The sequence below is a fragment of the Theileria equi genome (genome assembly GCF_000342415.1).
Source record: "Theileria equi strain WA chromosome 2 map unlocalized gcontig_1105316255037, whole genome shotgun sequence".
NCBI classification, from domain to species: Eukaryota; Apicomplexa; class Aconoidasida; order Piroplasmida; family Theileriidae; genus Theileria; species Theileria equi.
Window position 1 is genome coordinate 410,000 of NW_004668230.1, and position 16,098 is coordinate 426,097.

General features: G+C 43.3%; 5 protein-coding genes across 5 annotated transcripts, besides 1 other annotated feature; all 5 read left to right on the top strand.

Moving 5' to 3' along the window:
- Nucleotides 1-326: 326 nt before the first annotated feature.
- Nucleotides 327-1,040, top strand: BEWA_036710 (conserved hypothetical protein; the record flags this gene model as incomplete). The annotated part of the gene is made up of 1 exon (XM_004833030.1): nt 327-1,040. The coding sequence occupies one exon, from the start codon at nt 327-329 to the stop codon at nt 1,038-1,040; it is 714 nt and encodes a 237-aa protein (XP_004833087.1).
- Nucleotides 1,041-2,196: 1,156 nt separating this feature from the next.
- BEWA_036720 (conserved hypothetical protein) lies at nt 2,197-2,979 on the top strand (the record flags this gene model as incomplete). The annotated part of the gene is made up of 1 exon (XM_004833031.1): nt 2,197-2,979. The coding sequence occupies one exon, from the start codon at nt 2,197-2,199 to the stop codon at nt 2,977-2,979; it is 783 nt and encodes a 260-aa protein (XP_004833088.1).
- Nucleotides 2,980-4,423: 1,444 nt separating this feature from the next.
- BEWA_036730 (hypothetical protein) lies at nt 4,424-9,130 on the top strand (the record flags this gene model as incomplete). The annotated part of the gene is made up of 1 exon (XM_004833032.1): nt 4,424-9,130. One exon carries the CDS (start codon nt 4,424-4,426, stop codon nt 9,128-9,130), a length of 4,707 nt encoding a protein of 1,568 aa, XP_004833089.1.
- Nucleotides 9,074-9,115: a microsatellite.
- A 1,244-nt stretch (nt 9,131-10,374) lies between the features above and the next one.
- Nucleotides 10,375-12,758, top strand: BEWA_036740 (conserved hypothetical protein; the record flags this gene model as incomplete). The annotated part of the gene is made up of 1 exon (XM_004833033.1): nt 10,375-12,758. One exon carries the CDS (start codon nt 10,375-10,377, stop codon nt 12,694-12,696), a length of 2,322 nt encoding a protein of 773 aa, XP_004833090.1. The 3' UTR covers nt 12,697-12,758.
- A 1,606-nt stretch (nt 12,759-14,364) lies between these two features.
- Nucleotides 14,365-15,921, top strand: BEWA_036750 (conserved hypothetical protein; the record flags this gene model as incomplete). Its single annotated transcript, XM_004833034.1, has 1 exon — nt 14,365-15,921. One exon carries the CDS (start codon nt 14,365-14,367, stop codon nt 15,919-15,921), a length of 1,557 nt encoding a protein of 518 aa, XP_004833091.1.
- Between the last annotated feature and the right edge of the window lie 177 nt (nt 15,922-16,098).

A 16,098-nucleotide genomic window follows, 5' to 3' on the forward strand; every position in this document is an offset into this window, starting at 1 on the left:
AATGACTTTCTTCTACATGCACCATTTACTTCCTTTGACCTTGTCATTCCCAGTTAATTGGCAACTTTACGCCTGCCAACGAGTCACTCGTTTTTCAAAAAATATAATCCCGCATCTTTTTACCAAGAGAGAAAAGTTAAACTAGAAGAATTACCACCGCCATATTTTCCTGTCATCTCACATTTAAACCTCGAATTTGCGGCTTTGAAATCAATTCATCTGAATTTTGACTACAACAATCGGTTGGAGACTGAATATCGTAAATTCCTCAAAGAATGCAAGTAATTATCTCCCTCATCTTCCCATTTCTTCTACTCGGCAGAATCATGGGAGCCAGGATAACTCTGGACATTTCAAGGGCTGATAGCGATGATAGATTTACAAGGATCCACTACTATGATCCCAGGGTCTCCTATCTGGTACTGACTCCCTTGGAGGGCCTCTTTCTAGACAAAGTTGTGGACGGCCTGGATGAAGTTTGGGAGGTCCAAACTGACTTGGAATTTTGCAAAAATATAAAAATACACAACTCAGGTGGCAAGCCAGCTTTGCTCTATCTCAACATTTGGGATGGAAGAAGCTACCAGTTTCTGCATTTCCGAAATCTGCAAGGCAAATGGGTAGAGATCAGCCGACCCATGTATAGCGAGATCTTACGCGATCTCGTTCTGAACATAAAGTTCGACATTGACGCTCCCTTCGAAACGGAGCTCTTTAGGGTAAAAGAGTGTCCCTCTGCTGGCACCCATTCGCTGATATACTTCCCGGACCAAAGGTACCGGCTGAAGGAAATTACAAATGGACCAAAGAGCATATGGAAGGCACAAGGGGAGGAAGAAAAGTGCGACTATTTCGTGCTACATGGAAACATCGGGAACCCAAAATTGGTGCATGCATTCGTAACAAGCGGAGATGACCACAAGATTCTCTTTTTTGTTAAACATCAGAACAAATGGGATGCAACGAACCAGGAAGAGTTTTACAGGGTCGTTGAATGCATTGAAAACGATCGTCCCTATGAGCAAATGGAGACTGAGTGAATGCACTATACACTCCCATTTTAGCAAACCACAATTGTGGTTTTAGAATCTTAATTTATTTCTCTTTCCATTTCTATAACATCTAAACGATCCCTCTAGGGTCCCCTTTATTCCAGTTTTAATGTCAGAAAAAAGGTGAATAAGTGCTGGCAGAACGAGATGAATCATTCTCAATGTCCAAAATTCCAACGATGGATATGAAGGTTGTTTCGCGTGTTTAAAGACAAGAGGTGGCCTAATGACCACTAATTTAACTGTAAGACTAAATATACAGACATTGAATGTTTTTAAAGCGAGTAAAACTGCCTGAAGCAGAGTCTAGAGTCCCGCCATTCTGGTAAAATGCACTCGCAGATAAAAACGTGCATTCGGACCTTTAGTCACCTATACTCCATCAAGTGTATTTTTAATACCATTATAAACCTCTTTACTATACGGAATCCACAAAACATTCCGCAATTGCGGATGCATGCACATGTATTTCTCCACCCAAGACTCGACATATCAGCGTCATTCCCGTTATACCCAGCGACAGTAGCACGTAAAGTAATGGAAAAATTGTTCAGAAACAAATCCTACTTTCATAATACGGACAATATTGCGCTAAACTTGCAATGTACGGCAAGAAAGGGGTGACCTACACAGCTATACTCTCCACCACATTTGACCGTACACAGTGGCTTTGAGGTTGTCTAGAGTTTCTAAATCCATAACAGTCAGTGTTTTGTTCCATCTGTTGTTTTATAATGCGTTACATCTTCAAGGTTTCTTGTAAAAAGTCTCCATAGCCCCTTGTACGGGTTCATGCAAACATTTCTTGAATAAAAAAGTTTCATCGCTCATCTTATCGCCTTTGTCTTTAACTAAGTTACAGATACTTGTTCAGATTCTACCTTTCCTCTACAGTCGTGGCTTACGAGGACTGGCCAACCTTTCAAGTCACTGGCCCATGCGGATGTCTAGAGCTTTAAATTGAGTGGAATAAAGTGCACGGATTTTAGAAGCAAATAAACGCACTTTCTTTAACTCACCATTCTCTCAACAGCCTTTAGAAATCTCACTTGTCGACCCTGGATAACATTATTAACCATTATCACCGGGAGACTAGACTACTCAACAGCCCATTCATTTGCCAGAAATTATACGGAAAACAACAATGGAATGCCTAAGGACACTCATAATCTTGATATGCACAAAGTTTGTGTGCTCTGTGGATGATACACTGAACGTTGCAGAGCGCATTAATCCCAAGCTGGCCAGGAACATTGGCTGCACATGTACGCAGGGTTCCTGCACTTTATATCACGTACAGCCAGGAGCAAAGATTACGAGGGTCATGAACGGCAACGAACTTGTCTGGGAAGCTGCTCCTGAGGAGAGATGCATGTACATTATGATCCACCAGATTGGCGGTAGGAAGCCTTTGGCGTACCTCAAGGCGAAGAGAAGGTATTCTGAATTCAGATACAACCACTACAAGATAATTCAGGACACCTGGTATGAGATAACGGAGAGGGAATATGACAGTCTCTTTTACCGACTCTCCAATGAATGCGTTCTGAATATAAGGAACATTGACCTCTGCACATTTATGGTCAATAGCTACCCCTCGTTTGGAATGCTGGCACGAATGTGCAAGTCCTTTTGTGGTTATGATATAAAAACGGTCATAGATGGTCCAGAGATCGTGTGGTCATCCGACGAGGTGAAGTGTGAGCATGTCATTATCCACGGAGTAGATGGAAGTCCCAGGTTTGTCCAACTATTTTTGAGGCACATAGACCGCTACGAAGTTGCCTATTTTGAGATGGGCGAAAACGGCTGGACTAGGATACACAAGGAGGTATTCTTCATGCAACTTGACCTATTTGAACGGGAAATGGGACGCGGACTAAGGTCGCTATTGGAGTACAACGCAAGGAGGACTGGACATCCGTAGTGCGGAATGTCCCGAAGAATGAGGGACTAGAGCGACTATCCGACCATAGGGAGGATGAAGAGCTCTTCCGTCTAGTAGGATTCTCACTGTGCAAGTACTACTGTAAGGAGTACTGAAACAGGTGACCCACCGACGTCAGAGACTAGGGAGTAGATCACTATGGAATGTCTTTAGGCGACCATAGGGAGCTCAATGGCGACCTCTGGGAGCCTAAAGAAGAGTGATAGAGACTCTATGAGCGGAGTGAGTAGAGGAGAAGTGGCTAGTACACAGAGTATAGGAGCTTCTCCAGTAGGCTCTTTAGACTCTCATTCTACTAGCAGAGCTAGGAGGACTACTGTAGGAAGGATTGTCATTATGATTAGCCATGAGAATTAATCCTTGGATGAATGGGTTGGCATATCCCAACTCTTCTTCTAGCAAGGAATAAGGCAAGAAGAACTCACTGATCATTCTTCTAGATACTTCTCATGTCTACTGCCTAGCCTATCATTCTCTAGATTCCTATGGTCATCTAGTACTCCTTTGTCGTCCTCCTAGCTTCACTAGTAGAATGAGAGTCTCTAAAGATAGTCTTAATAAGTCTAAGAAAGGAACTAATAGAGAATCTCAGAGCGGCAACTCATTCATCTACCAAGGAATAGACAGGTTCCCATAGGTCGCCTATGCTCCTATACTGTGTATACTCATAAGACTCCTCTACTCACTAGGCTCATAGAGTCTTCATTACTCTTCTTTAAGCTCCCGCTGGTCGCTAAACTACCTAGTCTTTGACGTCGGTAGGTCATTCTTCCTTCCGTTGCACTCCAGTAATGACCTTAATCCTACTAGACAGAAGAGCTCCTGTTAGTCGCTTAAGCTCCTCCTAGCTCCGCTAGTACTCGCCCATTCTAGGTACCCTTCCTCTCTGCATCATTCTGGGGATCTTCCAGGTACCTCCATGGCAAAGACAGGGCTTCCTGCTGTGACCCGGTCACGTGTCCACTCCAACGGCTCCATAGAGCTCAAAACACTTAAAAACGCAGAGCTACACCCGCGAATTCCTACACCCTGCAGTGCATTCAGCAAGCCTCCCTTGAGTAGCGCCAGGGACGATTTGGCGACTAGACTCGGCATACTCGGGCCTTCCACGGTAAATCAGAGCTGAAACAACGCCGTCTTTAACATCTACACTTGACAAGTGCACATTTAGCCAATATTCCCTCTTTGGCTCTGGCCTTCCCACGGCATGCTGGTGGGCAAGGGACGCGATTTCCGGCCGATTTACAGACACATTTCGGCCCATCACAACGTTTTAAGAGAGAAGAATCGGCATGAAGAAAGTGATAGTCTGACAGAGGGCAGAAACGCTCCAATTCCCCGGCCCTTTGCCAAATTCCCCCATAGAGGCCCCGAGGAATAAACTCGCTATTCATCCTCTTCTTCTTTCTTCTTGACCCACCAGATGAGGAAAATTCTCTTCTTCATATTGGGTATTTCATTTTTCGCGGCAGATTGTGCCAAGAAGCAGAGCGCCCCCGCTCAGCGCGTTCTTCCAGATCTCACAAAGTTTGGAGGCTCGTACCTCGTCAAAGTCGAGTATGCCGACAATGTGCCGCAGGTTACCTGCACAGGCAAGAAAAACGTTAAAACACTAAAGTTGGCGTACGGAGGAGATAAAATTTGGGAGGATAAGAGCAAGACGTGCAAATCAGCTGTGGTCCTTTTCGGCCTCGCTGCCCCGCAGTTGGCCGTACTCGAGATAAACGGTGAGAATAAAAAGGTTTACAGATACCATGATGGAAAGCAGTGGAAAGATGGTAATGAGAGCAAGCATAAGAAGAAACTTGAGGAGCTCAAGACGGAAGCAAAAGATCATCCCATAACTCCCCAGCAGACTTCCAAGCCGGCAACTCCAGCTGCTTCACAGGCTCCACCTGCTCAACAGGTTAGTCAGCAACCAACGGGAGCTCCTGCTGTTCAACAAGAAGGGGCACAGGCCAAGCCAGGAGATGCTCCGGTTGTCAAGGGACAAGGTCAAGCTGTTCCGCAGACTCCTCAGGGGCAACCACAGGCGAATGCACAGCCACCAGTCAAGCCTAAGGAAGAACCCAAGGCTACTGAGCCAACCAATAAGTCACCGGCTCAACAAGGTAGTAAAGAGGAGAATAAACCAGAGTCTGTTCCTGAAGTTAAGCAGGAACAAAATCCAGCTACAAATCTCCAGGGTGGTGCCAAGAAAGAGCAAGACGAAGCTAAAGAACAACAACCAGCAGCTAAGCCTGTAACTCTGAGTGAACGTGCTAAAAAGGTTGATGCAAAGTCGTTTGATGTGAGAGAATCTAGCTCTAATGGAGTGCCACTTTTGACATGCACACCAAAGGATAAGAAGAAGCCTACAAAGCTTGTTTATGGTGACGAAACCATATGGAGCGGAAACAAAAGCGTACTGTTCTTATCGGCTTTAATCTACTTTAAAGGAGATAAACCATATGTTGTAACATTGAGCAAGAAAGAAAATGGAAAGGATCACACTCTCTTCCTCCATAAGGATGAAACGGGAAAATGGGTTAATGACAAGAATAAACATGCAGAAAAGCTCAAGGAACTTCAAGATGCCGCTAGACCAAAAGAATCTCCAGAAGCAGTCAAAGATAATGTAGAAGAGAAGGTAAGGTCTGCCCCTGAACAAGAAGTGAAGCTTCAACAGGCACAAAACATTGGATCTTTACCCGATCCAAAGTCTAGGCAATTTAAAAGACACTGTAAACATAAGATGCATGATGACGACGATGACCCACCAACTCCATCTCACGACAACTTCAAGGTAGACGAATCTCTATTCAATGTAGAGAATGGACAAGAAGACGGTGTTCCAGTTCTTAAACTCACAGCCAAGGATGGTACATCTACTAACAAGCTCACATTTGATGGTGTATCACTATGGCAAGGTAGAAATGCTGGTGATTCATGTTCAGTAGCTACTTTCTACCTTGGACCAAACAATGACCCAGTAGGTGCTTCTTACAGATTCAAGAGAGAAAATGATGGCAAGACAGTAGAAGGTTACCGCCAATTCTCAGATGGCAACTGGTCCCAAGTTAAGAAGGACGACCTCACCAAGCTACTCGAGGAAGTTAAACAAGCACCAGAGATGAGTGATGAAGATACAACCCCAATCCAAATTGATCTTTTGGACCTAAAGTCCAAAGCAGACTCTACTCTATTTGACGCAGATGGAGATTATGAAGGCGAATTTCCAGTTTTAAGGTTGACACCTAAGACTGGAGTTACGGCTGGAAAACTTACATTTAATGGTCAGACACTTTGGACATGTCAGGGTCCCAGTGATGCATGTTTGTCGGCTATCTTCTACCTGGGAACAAGTGGACCTGTAGCTGCTACATACACTGTTAAGGGAAGAAAGGTATTCGAAACCTATCGTAAATTTTCAGGTGGACAATGGACTTCAGTAAATAAGGAAGGACTTGATGAGTTACTTGAAGAACTCAAAAAAGACCTCGGAAGAATTAGAGAACACTGCACATGGGAAAAACTCGTTAAAGCTGCACCTGATGAAAAGGATGGCCTGTTAGACACGGAAGACCCATCAGATCCGGAATCTAAAGAAATTGATCGAGACTGCACTGAAACTAAGCACGACGATATTCCACCTGATCTCAAATCCAAGGTCGATGCCTCCCTATTCGACCTAGAGAGCTCTCTTGAAAATGATCTTCCAGTTCTTAAACTCAAGGCTAAGGAAGGTACTTCTACTAACAAGCTCACGTTCGACAATTTGACAGTTTGGGAGAGTAGTGATCCAAGGGATAGTTGTTCTTCAGCGACGTTCTATCTCAGACCAAATAATGACCCAGTGGCAGCCTTGTACAGATTCTACAGAGGAAGTGATGGTGCAACAGTAGAAGGCTATCGCAAGCTTGTAGATGGAAAATGGGAGATTCTCAAGAAGGATGACCTCACCAAGTTTCTTGAAGAAGTTAAACAAACATCGGAGATGGATGATGATACCTCACAACCTACAGTCGAAGGATCCATGCCAGATCCAGAGTCTAGGAAATTTCATAGGCAGTGTAGACCCAGAATGCACGATGATGACAATCCACCAACTCCATCCCATGAAGACTTCAAAGTTGACGAATCCCTATTCAAAGCTGAGAACGGAAAAGATGAAGGTCTTAATGTTATAAAGTTGACTGCCAAGGATGACGCTAAGCCGAATAAACTTACCTTTGCTGGTAAAGATGTATGGAAGGCTCAGAATGATGGTGATTCATGTTCAGTAGCTACTTTCTACCTTGGACCAAACAATGACCTAGTTGCTGCTAAATTTACTTATAAGAAGGCTGATGATAAATTGGGTGTAGGTTATCGTAAACATTCTAGTGATGGTTGGGAATTTATCAAAAGTGATGCATTCCAGAAGCTGCTTCAGGAAGTGAGATCTCAACAGGCACAGAATATTGGAGCACTACCAGATCCCGGCTCTAGGACAATTCACAAGAAATGCACACCCAGAATGCACGATGACGATGACCCACCAACTCCATCTCACGACAGCTTCAAAGTTGATGAATCCTTGTTCAATGTTGAAGAGGGACAAGAGAATGGCCTTAGAACTCTCAAGCTCACAGCCAAGGATGGTACATCTACTAACAAGCTCACATTTGGAGGTTTTACAGTTTGGGAGGCTCAGAATGGCACTGATTTATGTTCAGTAGCAACATTTTACCTGGGACAAAATAATAACCCGGTGGCTGCTAAATTTACTTATAAGAAGGCTGATGATAAATTGGGTGTAGGTTATCGCAAACACTCTAACTACAAGTGGGAATTTATCAAAAGTGATGCATTCCAGGAGTTACTTAAAGAGACTGGAGAAACACTTGGAGAATTTAAAGATGACTGCACTCCAACTAAACATGACAATCCACCCACAGTCGAAGGATCCATGCCAGGTCCTGGATCCAAGGAAATTAAAATAGACTGTACACGCAAGATGCACGATGATGACAATCCACCTGAATCAGGGTCCATACCTGACCCTGGGGAAATCAAAAGGAAATGTACACCACGTCAGCGTGACGACAATCCACCTGCAGTCGAAGGATCCATGCCAGATCCAGAGTCTAGGAAATTTCATAGGCAGTGTAAACATAAGATGCATGATGACGATGATCCACCAACTCCATCCCATGAAGACTTCAAAGTTGACGAATCCCTATTCAAAGCTGAGAACGGAAAAGATGAAGGTCTTAATGTTATAAAGTTGACTGCCAAGGATGACGCTAAGCCGAATAACCTTACCTTTGATGGTAAAGATGTCTGGGAATGTCAGAATGGCACTGATTTATGCTCAGCAGCAACATTTTATCTCGGACCAGACAATAACCCAGTGGCTGCTAAATTTACTTATAAGAAGGCTGATAACAAGTTGGGTGTGGGCTATCGTAAACTTTCTAATGGCAAGTGGGAATATATCAAAGGTGATACATTCAAGAACTTACTTCAGGAGACTAAAGAAAAACCTAGGGAATTTCGCAATGACTGTACAAAAAATATGCACGGTGATAATCCGCAACTAGCAGCTATGCCAGGAGGACCTTCGGAAGATCCCATGGAGATTCAAAGAAGATGCAGTAAAAGAAGGAAACCAACGACTGAGGCTGAGCTAAAGAAAAAATACGATTCACTGGCAACGACAAGCACCCTTGATATTCATGGAAAGGTTGATAATAACACGACAGTTTTCAACAAGAATACATCTGATGGTACGATTCTCATGGCATTCAGTTCAAAGGAAGGTCACTACTTTAACAATGTGGTTCAGGGTAGCATTACCGTATGGACTGCTGAAAATGGTGAAAAGTGCACCTCTGTCAATCACAGGCGTACTAAGCCAGAAGAAATTATCAGAGTTTTTGTGAGAACTCCGACAGCTTTCAAGAGACTCTATTACCGTAGTGGTGATAATAAATGGACCAAAATTCAGAGACATGAGTACTTTAATAGACTCAAGTTAGCCCAAAATACATCTAGTCCAGACCACAAACCAGCTCCAAAGCATGACGATTTGGATGATGTTATACACGATGAAGAAGCAGATGAAGAGGAAGAAGAAAAAGAACAAGAAGAATATGCAGACGTTTAGGCTCAGACAATTATAGATGGTGGTGGACCTGATGACAACTAGAAATTCGTCACGGGCCACAACGTCGCTTTTACAACAAGGGATTTGTATTATATTCACTATGAAGCCCTAAGTTTGGGCTAAGAGAAGCAGTTATGGGATTAGTGTTTAATTTAATGCTAGACAACACAAGCACTTTCACTGTCGCATCTTGTCTACATGAGACTGTTTAGTCCAGCGGCACAAAGAGCAAAGACAAGCTTTTTGACGAAAGGACTACTTGTGAATACACTTTTGTGTATGTACATTTGCGAAATAGGCAAATACAGCGCGATATTAAATATCAAGCTGTCACGTTGACACAACCGGAGACTTGGTATCACAAACACAACAATTTAAAACGGCGGCGGTACAAATTTCCTTACACACGTACATCAACACACTCCCACTAGAGTGACACTAGTCACCGGAAATGCAGTAATTCATGGATACGTGGCTATACGTCAGAATAGCAATGTACAGGGGCAGGTGGAATACTCGGGAGGGCGGCTTTCAGGGCACCAGGGATAATCCATTCGGACTCTTGCAACGTACATCACATGGTTTATATTCACAGATTCACTCATTCCTTGCAAGAGTCCGAATGGATTATCCCTGGTGCCCTTCCATCTGTCCCTCTTGTTGGACCTGAGATGGTCACACATTCAATCTGGGAGAATCCCACAACTCATACGGAATATATACACTTTGGAGATGCCACTGAACCGCCGGAATATCGCCTGGATGACGAGTTCGTCGATGCATGACTTCTAGTGGGGGTATATATCCCTCCTTTATCATCGGTAATGCGGTTACACCTTTTATGTTTCGTCACATTTACCTTGTTTAGCTTAATTTCTAACGGTTTCCTCCTGTGATTTGGCTAGGAGCTCTTTCCGTACGCCGACTGGATACCCAATACCCTAGCTGGTACTAGGAATCCTCGACTTTTTTGTTTCTAGGGCAATATAAAAGTTACACTGGCACACCCAGATACACCAAGAGACCCTCCGCAAAAGATGCTAATCGAGGGTGCATTCGGCGCCTTTTCCACGGACCATGAATAGGAAGCTTTGCAGACGTGAAATCTTCCTCCACACCGCTGGGAGTTGCAATCGCCTCTAAAGGTTCGGTGCAATTGTTCGCAGATTCTCAGGTTTAGCATCTGCGAGATTCCTTTACCGTAGGGAAAAGCCCGTTTTTGTAGTCTCCATTAGAGAATCATCATGAATTCCGCAATGTTACGGACATTTGCACTCTGTTGTACTTTACTCTTGTTCAATATTAACGCCATTTTGCCCTGCAAAGGGTCCAAGGATCTCGATATCGACATCACCAAGCCTGCTTCCTCATCCATTGACGTGTTTGAAAGGAAGCCTTACGGGATACCTGCGAAGGTGTACGTTGCAAAGGATGGCTACAGGATGACTTCAGTGGTAGATGGAGAGAATCTCCTATGGAGACATTCCGGCAGCCATTCCTGTAGTCACGCCGTTGTAACTCTGAAAGACGATGGGTCGCTAGGCTCCGCCAATGTTTACCTGGTGGACGGCGATGGTGAGAAGAAATGCCTCTACTTTTCCAAGAATGCTGGAACATGGACAGAGACAAAGGAAGAAGACTTTTACGACGCATTCCACCAAATGGTACTACGAAAGACGGTCTTTGAGTCCATTGAGATTGACATTGAAAAGAGAGAGACTTGTTCCACGTACTTTGTCACAAACTCTCCCAACTTTCCATTCCTCGTATACGTTCCAAACGTCGGTTATCGCATATCGAAAATCTTCAACGGCATGTTAATTTGGGAAGCAAAGGATGTAAATGAGAGGTGTATGTATCTGTCGCTGTACCCAAAGGATGAGCCGAAACTGGCATATCTCATAGTCTCTAGTTGGTGTGGTAAAGAGAATCTATACCTCCACAAGATAAACTATGAATGGGTGCCCGTACAGGAAGACGAGTACAAAAGTGCTTTGGAGAAGTATGGACTGGATGTATCCACATTTGACAATAGGGTGACGATGGATATATCAAATGTTGATCACGAGCTGTTTGAACCCTCGATTTTCCCCGTCCACAAGCGCATGTACCCCCTCTACATACCGTCCCCGGGGCATACACTTGTCAAGGTGGTAGATGGGGACAAGATTCTCTGGGAGTCATCCGATGGAGAATATTGTCTGCATGCCAACATTTCCGAACTCGAGGGAGGGGATAGAATCGTGTATATCTTTGTATATGGCCCCAAAACTGGACGGCAGATCTTTTACTTTAGGAGACAGGACAACCAGTGGAGAACTGTGGATTTGCACGAGTATTCAGCTGTTCTTACTGGCAGAGATGATCCAATGTACACCCACAAGGGTAACGGTAAAATCATCATGGGAAGCTTTAAGAATAGGCAAGGCCTCAGACTCACAAGTTACGCCTCCAAGGTTGAGAATGCCAAGGGAGACTTCATCATGATTCACGGCATCCGTGGAGGATTCATACCTGACTTTTGTGCGTCAAATATGACCTGGAACTATGAGCGTTATGGATACGACCTTTCACCAGCTGTGAATCCTTTGGGTGGATACACAGCCCCTCCAGAGTTTCCCAATGCTGACAAGTACAGATACATTTTTCAAGACCCATTGACCCATGGTAATCCTCTGGAACTCTCGCCAAGATACGAGTACGAGGGCGGTATTCTAGAAGCAATAAACAGACTAGGCTATAATGCATACGGATTTGATCTGCAGTCTCACGGTCTCTCAGATTCCGCTCAGGGCATCAGATGCCATACCAAAAACTTTAAAGACTATGTCTATGATGTGCTTCAGTTTATTAGTATTGTAAAGAGGGGTAAATTTGGAGATCCTAGTGAAACATGGGACGAGACGCTGGTATACGGATCCCACAAGCTGGAGAGGAGGACCGTACTGTATGCCAATTCTATGGGAGGCAATCTGATAATTCAGGCTGCACAGGAATTCTACAAGCACGCCAATGAGGAGACCAAGTTGGTAGACGGTCTAATTTCCACTGCTGGAATGCTCAACATTGACTGCCACATTTACAATTGGAAAAAGGTGATTTCCTTGTACATATTAAAGGTAATCGCACCCATTATACCTAGAAAAATAAATCCATACGAGGATCTCTTGAACTATGGCGGAAATTTTGAGCTTTTCCTGAGATACTGTGACCCACTGCAGTACACCCATAGGGCCACATTTGGGACTATCGACTCCCTATTCAAAGCATGCGACTACACAAACGACAGAAATAACATGAAGTACTATCCTAGAAATCTTCCAACGCTCATTATTCACTCCAAGGGAGATCAGATGTGTGACATCAAGGGGCCAAGAAGAATGGTTGACAAGTACTTTAAGAACAACAAGAACGTAACATTTGTAGAACTAGAGGGATCATTTCACTTTTTAAGCTCTCCACAGTCTGTATCATCGGTATTACCATACTTTGGCAAGTGGCTGAATGGGCTGTCCACAAAGCCATCACTTTCTGGAAATGAAGTTTCAATCTCTAGCGAGTTGTAAAATCAACAACACGGCAATTTTGAGCATCTCAGTTGCCTTAATGCAGTAATATTTTAATTCCTATTCTTGTACGTGCTAGACTAGGATCAGAAATGTGTAGCTCCCAGGAGCAACAGGAGGATCCTAGGGAACGCTATTTGGGGGTTGTTTATGAAATTACTCACTATCAGTGTAACTTTTGTCCATTATCTGGTTCGATTTCATAATTGTGGTAGGTAGAAGAGGCGATGTCGTAAGTCGGGATAATTATCACCACTTTTTTTCATTCCTTCATGGGTACCTTCTATATATACAAGGAATATTCTTAAAATCTTCCATAGAATGTAGAGTAGTAAGATGTATGATTGATAATGGAGATAGGAAGGAGTTATGGAGGATTCTGTCTACACACTGTCTGGAGTATCTCTTGAGGGAGCTTAAATGCAGTTTTATGAGGATTAAGAATGTAGTATAGGATGATTAGGATGATAGTATAGGAAGATCTTTAAATGATGACTGAGATTGATGACTAACATTCCACGGACTAGGAATGTACAGTAAACCACCAACGGAGAGTCTACAAGACTCTTCTTTATAGATAAAGCTGGAATGGATCCAGAGAAGGTGTTCTAAATGCAAGGATATCGGTGCCTATTCATCTCCACTATCTTACAGTGGACTAGAGATGGTCAGAATAAGCCTGTTATGGGAGAGAATGTTGTGGATTTGTAGAGTGACTTATACCCCCGGAGCATCTGGAATGGTCTCAGCTTCTTTTAAATCTAAAGGAGGTGGAACATGCATACTCAAAAATGGTCCAGGTTATCCATCTATGTAAGCTACAAACACTCTACTAATGCAGTTAAATGGTACTGGTTAGTCCCTATACACACTATTTAAAGGAGGTGGGTAAGACTCTTCTGGACCCATCTCTAGGTTCTTCATACCTGCCAGATTTTTGAATGCAGTCTATCATAGTAAACCTGTACAACATGTTAGTGCCTAGAGAATGCCAAGTACGGCTTAACAGTGGAGGCTAATTGACAAGACTCCTATGTTCTAGAGAATGTGAGTTGCTAGTCTACTAGAATGGTAGGTCCCTAGACAGAGACAGGAAAAATGTGCTATCCATGGAAGAACCAGTAACAAAGATACAAACTTGATACTGTACATGAGATGCCTATGCATATTAAAGATGGACGATTGCGGTAAAATGGACACTCCAGGTTAGATCTACGGAATTAGACATTACCATTTTACTGGAAATTCAGGGGCTGAATGAGCACACCTGCGGAGGAAGAAAGGGGATTTGCAGAGAGAAAAATATGGTAATTCTTATGATGCATCAGAAATTCTAGAGTAATTTGCTTTTGCCAGTGATGTCGAGGCTACGTCTATGGGGTCTGGAATCTCTTCTTCCTGGATTCTCTTTCTCACTAGTCCCTCATTCTTGTTGTCTAATAGAGTACAATTTTGACTTACATTTTAATAATATTGTAGCCAAAGGATGGCGGATTTCTTAGTACTATAGTTGCGAGGATAGACACAACTCTCTAATTGAGACACAGCAGTTGAGAATGGCTCTGAAATCAAGAGACCTCAAATGACTACATGGTAATACTATAACAGCAATCCCAAGAGTCTAAATGACTAGACATATGACTGCTGTTAGTCCGGAAAGAAGGTCAGATGACTGATAGCACTTCAGCGGAACAGACACAGAAAGGCAATGTCGGCCTAAAGAGAGCAGCAGCCTTTTTGGCTGGTCTGTCCCTGTACCAGATGCCTCATGCTGCAATATCAGCTGGTAACTTTACAGTAGGAAGATTTCAGATTCCTCAGAAATATGTTGGCCTGTACATCAACAGGATGATTATATCTTATAGGATCTTCTCATTGGTTGGGATTACAATTACTACGGCCTATGAACAGTTTAATGGACCTCATATTCCATTACTGAACATCGGACTGTTCGTGCTTGTTGCACTATCCCACATAACCTTGTTTCTTACATATTGTTCAGGAGGAGCTCAGGGTCACATTACACTATACTACTGGATTGTTGTCGTAGTGGCTCTTATCATCGGAATGTGCTTTGTCTTCAGTGTTAAGTTGGCCAGTAATGAAATCATTTACCTTCTCGCGGCACTGCCCATATCCGGAATTCTGGCATCCTCCTATCACATATCGTTCATTGTCATTTCTGAGTATTTTAACTTATCAAATATATACTACTGGTTGGTATTCTGGCAGTTGATATGTGCGATATCGTTGATATCTGTGACTACCGTGATATGGGCATTTGCGTATGGAAGTGAGAATAAACCTGAAGGACCTGCTGGTGAAGAAGGCTCTAGTAGTTCTAGTGGTAGTTCTGGAAGTAGTGGTGGTAGTCAACCTCAACAACAAGTTCAGGAAGCTGAGGGTTTCTCTATAGCGTTGTACAATGCCCTATCTCCACTATTATTGGTTGCATTTGGGTATGGTATACAGAACATGTTCTACCCATCAGTAGCTCCGTATAAAATCATTGGCATAGACAGAGGTTACAAGATCGATGTTGCAGTTTTATTCACGAGTGCTGTACCACCATTGTTATTCTTGTACCTTATATCCAAAGGAAGAGGTCCAGACAGGCCATGGACTACTGGAGATGCTCCGTGGTGGCATGGTGCCTGGGCGTTTTTTGGAATAGAGGTGATGTGTGGAATACTATTCTTTTCCACCTTGCATTACCCAAATAGTGCTCTACCAAGAAGTATAAGAAATAGCATTTGGGGTCTCGGATTCTTCACAGTACTCTACGATTTCTCCGCACAGATGACTAGATGTATAGGAAGTAACGGAGTTGATAAACAGAAGGGTAAATCCGCTGCTAAGATGAATACACTCAACTCCTTTTTGTACTCATTCACACAAGTCATCTTTGCCTTCCTTGGAGACGGATATATTAGAACATATCGCCAAGCAGAGGAAAGTTCAGATTTATGGCCAACCGCTCACTACACCAATAAAAGAGCATTCTGGTTCTGGACCTGGAGTACAACAAAAGTGGCTTGTAAAACGCTAAAAGGTGCCTTTAGTACAGATGTTAGGGCTGAGATTCTTGTTAAAAAGGAGCATCTATTTATTGTATATGAAGATGGTCCACCTGAGGGTGATCCCTTCTTTGATCTACCATTCATTCGCAAGAAGGAAGAGTCTCTAGATAATCACAGTTTCAAGGGAGCATACATTTTTCACTAGTCTCCCATCACAAATGTAGTCTTTTCACGACTTTGCAGTTTTACAATGCTAAAACACTCCTAACTCATTTCATTTTTATACTCTTACTCCTTCCATCGTATTCACTATACAGGATTTATCGGGAAGTACTATCTCCATAGATGGACGCGTGTACAAGCCAATGTAACCACAGCCGAT